The sequence below is a fragment of the Lepeophtheirus salmonis genome, unplaced genomic scaffold (genome assembly GCF_016086655.4).
Source record: "Lepeophtheirus salmonis unplaced genomic scaffold, UVic_Lsal_1.4 unplaced_contig_8221_pilon, whole genome shotgun sequence".
Taxonomy (NCBI): Eukaryota; Metazoa; Arthropoda; class Copepoda; order Siphonostomatoida; family Caligidae; genus Lepeophtheirus; species Lepeophtheirus salmonis.
In genome coordinates, this window is record NW_027296265.1 from 1 (window position 1) to 4184 (window position 4184).

General features: G+C 28.6%; 1 protein-coding gene across 1 annotated transcript; it reads right to left on the reverse strand.

Moving 5' to 3' along the window:
• Positions 1 to 1761: 1761 nt before the first annotated feature.
• On the reverse strand, positions 1762 to 2708 carry LOC121131548 (uncharacterized). Its single transcript, XM_040726966.1, has 4 exons — positions 2577 to 2708; positions 2429 to 2508; positions 2267 to 2371; positions 1762 to 2093 (listed from the first exon to the last, which is right to left on the reverse strand). The coding sequence occupies exons 1-4, from the start codon at positions 2648 to 2650 to the stop codon at positions 1825 to 1827; spliced, it is 528 nt and encodes a 175-aa protein (XP_040582900.1). The 5' UTR covers positions 2651 to 2708; the 3' UTR covers positions 1762 to 1824.
• Between the last annotated feature and the right edge of the window lie 1476 nt (positions 2709 to 4184).

Sequence of the window (4184 nt, forward strand, 5' to 3'; positions counted from 1 at the left end):
AAAAGTAGGCGATAATTTGATCCCCGCACCCTGTAACTATGTGCAAGCAAGGCTATAGTAACATTTAAAGAAACCCTCATGTGAGTTTATCGTGTAATGATAGAAATAGTTTTCTCTGATTAACTTCAATCGTCAAGATAAATATATCGCAAAAGTCAACCCTTTACGTAAGCTAGCTTAAAAGTTTTTACTCAAGGTGTAAGATCCAAACACGATTGGAGAAGATCAATATCCAACTTTACCGACGCTGTTTTCAATAAGGCCACCGATTGGTGCACTCAAATTTTATCCTGATACTGAATTTGAGTTCATGAAAAAAGGTGGAGTTCATTGAATTTGTAAGAAATCATTTGACAATCTATAATTGAAAGATACAACATTTTGGACGTACAAGGAAGGATATACTAAGGAAACTGCTTCAAATCCAAATTTGCTAGCTTTTTAGTTCCAAAGAGAATTTGTGAAAGTTTTAAAAGAATGTAGAAAAAGGTGAATCGAGATGTATAACAGAATAAATGTTATTAGTATAAAAGTATACGTTATTAGCAGTTGGAGATCTGACACAATTTTTTGGAAACAAAGTAGTTTTGAATATTTTCTACCAGCAATGCTTCAATCAGATTAACTAAAAAAAAGTTATACATTGTACAGGAAATTAAAATACGGGTTTATAACTGATGAAATTTGAAAGAGGGATTTTAATCAAATTTAGGAACTCCTTGGCAACGACAACATGCCCAATTATAAATAAATATTAAATGGCTGGAAACTTTACAAATGGGAGAACAACGATATCTATTCAAGAAGAACTCGTCTATACTTTGTTGCTGGTTATATTGCAGTCTTTTCTCCAGAAAAAAGGACCAGAGTATTTACATCTTGTGGAAGATGTCTAGGCTGAAGAGATACTCATCCATATAATATAATAAGGATTGAGGGAACAGAACAAAAGAAAATTGAATTAGGAGTATTCGTTGAAATCATTAGGAACATATATATATATATCCTCACATGTGGGTATACCTCCCCTCGTCATCAAATTTTATATTTAATGAGGAGGAAGAAAATCCAATTAAATGAACTCGCCGAATCCAAGACCACAGTTTGTCCTAACTTTTAGGGGAAGGAGGGGTGAATACTCCGCAATGGTTGATGAAGTTTTTATGAATTCAACATGATATCTAGATCATAAGTGAGCCTCACTCTTTAACAAAATCAGAAAATGTATTTCTTAATATTATGAACAAGACTATCATAGTCATATTGAATGACAGTACTTATATGTTCAAAGTAGAAAAAGGATAGTTCGTACAAGAAATGAATTGAAGAATAAAAAAACCTCCTTTCTGCATCAAAGTAATGTTTAAATTAAATAGATGTAAATTCTGAATTATTTTGTTAGAGTCCTTTTATAAAAATTTTTTTTACTTTATTTTGGAAATTTAATAATATCAATGTTTGAACAATTAGTTCATTCAAGTTATTAAACCAACAAAGACTTTCCCAAATAGCACCTTAACAAATCCTCAGAGTTACATTTCGTCTTTCACACACTTTTGATTATTTTATACTCATTCTTTTCTCTTCAATAATGATGACTACTCTGGGAAATAATAAGTTATTTTCGGATAGCAATCACAAAAGAAGTACAATTTTAAAATTACATATTCTTTAACTTTTGAATATTATCAAAATAAATATAATTGACGAGCCATAGTACCTGACAATACCTTTTACAGAAATAATAAAAATTCAGCAAAATTTATGAAAAGTGTTTATTATAAATCAACAAAAATTTAAATGATTCACATCTTGATGGGACATTTAACTCCGTTTGTATATTGCATAATATGTCACTGCAGGCGTAGAAAATAACTTATAGTTGATTACCATTGAATTGTTGACTTCATAAACATTTCGGTGAACTTCAATGTATTCCTTTTCATTGTCATAAAAGATATACCTACTCGATAACATATTACCAACACAATTAGTGTCTTCACCAACTTCCTTTCCATTGATAAGTTCTTCATCAGGGCTTGGTCCTCTACTGTGAATATCGTATTTGATATCCCTAATTTCTAGATTATATGCTGAAAAATATAACTTATGTTTAATATTCATTATGATATTATCAAAAAGAAAATTATAATCTAGGAAGTGAGTTCATTATAAAGTATTCAACATATTCTTATTTTCTAAATTATATAACTTTAGAAATAGGAAATAAAAATTATATAATGAAGAAATCTCAAATTGATCAAACCTGAAAATTCCATTTTTATTCTATATCGTTTAATTATTTCTTTTATATTGATACTTGTTTTGGGGTTATGTTGTTTTATATATTCTAAGACTGTTTGATTCACACCTGTAAATAATTTAAATAAGCTTTACATTATGAAATTAATAAATGACAAATACTAACCAATACTTCTGAAAAAATTAATTTTTCCATCTGAAAAAGTCTCTGTCCAGTTTCCCAGAAAAGCGTGAAGATTGCGACTACTATATAAAAAATTCATAAAGTCAGTGAAAATATGATTATTTATTTTATTAACTTGTCTAATACTTACGCGAGAATCCTTTCAAAGCTCAAAAGAGCGAGAACAAATATGACAAAGATGGATTTCATTTGTTTATTTTTCATTATCGTGACAAATAATAAATATTCCTCGATATTTAAAGCAATATTTATATAGAGTATTCAAGTGTGATAACGCTATGCAATATGATTTTCGCTCGCCGGCGAAAAAAATCATTATTATTATTGTGTAAGACATAAAACACGAAAATGACTATTCAAGCATTCAACCACTATAGTTGTGGCCTTTCAAGCCTTTTTAATAATCACTTTTTTAGCGTTGTTAAATATTTCTTTAAATATTCCATAAGAAAATTTGAGGATAAATGACGACAATTTTTTAAATATATTTGACTATTTTTTTTATTTAAAAAAATACTCTTAATATTTCATTTTTAGATAAGCCCAATTTCAACTTTTAAACTATCAGAAGTAAGTTACTTTTAAATAACATATGTCATGTGAATATTGGAACATTACATAGTTTATTAAGCCCTAAATATTTGTAAATTTGTTAAAAAAACAGTAAGCTACAGGTAAAGGATTTTTATTTACATTTGCTACTAGAGGAGTAAATTAAAGAATATACTTTTTTACAAAATCTTATATTTTTGTAGGAGAATATGCTACATACATGTTATATAACTTTAATTGATATATATTCTACGTATTTTGATGTATGACAAAAATGTTCCCTTTTCTGGTTCATAGACAAGAATTCAAGCTTTTTTATAGTTCTTTTACATAAAAACAAAATCATTAAATTTCAATGGTGTTAATATAAATTTCTTATGAATGACACAACTGGCAAATGTAAAACAATGAATGGGTTCTTTGACCTTATAAATAAATATACATATATATATGTAGGCCACACTACACTACAAACTGTCATATGTATATTATATATTATTTATATGTGGCTGGACTCTGAAGGCACGCGTCTCACAATATTATTTTTCTCGCAGATGCTGAGTTATTAATCTCTAAATCAATCATAAATTGATCATTAGAACTTGGATATAGACAAATGATTTAATTTGGTTCACAGTATTATACTTATATACATAACCTATGAGAGGGGCCCAGGAAAATGTATATTTAGCGTTAGATATTTAATTGATGTAGCAAAAATAACTTAAACCTGGAATCTGTTCAGCCTACAACAAAAATGAAAATCTGGATTCATATACCAGGTTTGAATCCTACCCTCGATTTAGACGTGACATGAGGCTTCAAAATCAAGGTAATGCACTTTCTAGGCTGAGTCTCTAATGATAATCTAGTAAAAAATATGAAATTGATTTTAAAAGTTCATAAATAATTGAATTGTTACATTAAAATCAGATAAATTATAGCAAGCAGGCCACCTTGCTGTCAAGGGTCTCAATCAATCAATTGGAATGCAGTTTTTTACACAAAGGCAAGTTGAAGGAAAGTTCATCCATCAGTAGTAGTTATGTGACTGCTAAAAGTGGAAACCTCCAAGTTGTGAAAGACCTGTTTAAATATGAATTAAATGGTTGCTTAAATACATATGTATATGTATATAATAGGCAAGGATACATTTATTTTAATCAACTCATCAGTAAATAGGAAC

Coding starts and splice junctions, on each gene's coding strand:
- LOC121131548 (XM_040726966.1), bottom strand. CDS start 2,650: ATGAAAAATAAACAAATGAAATCCATCTTTGTCATATTTGTTCTCGCT. Junction 2,509..2,576: donor AGCTTTGAAAGGATTCTCGC/GTAAGTATTAGA, acceptor TTTTTTATATAG/TAGTCGCAATCTTCACGCTT. Junction 2,372..2,428: donor TAATTTTTTCAGAAGTATTG/GTTAGTATTTGT, acceptor AATTATTTACAG/GTGTGAATCAAACAGTCTTA.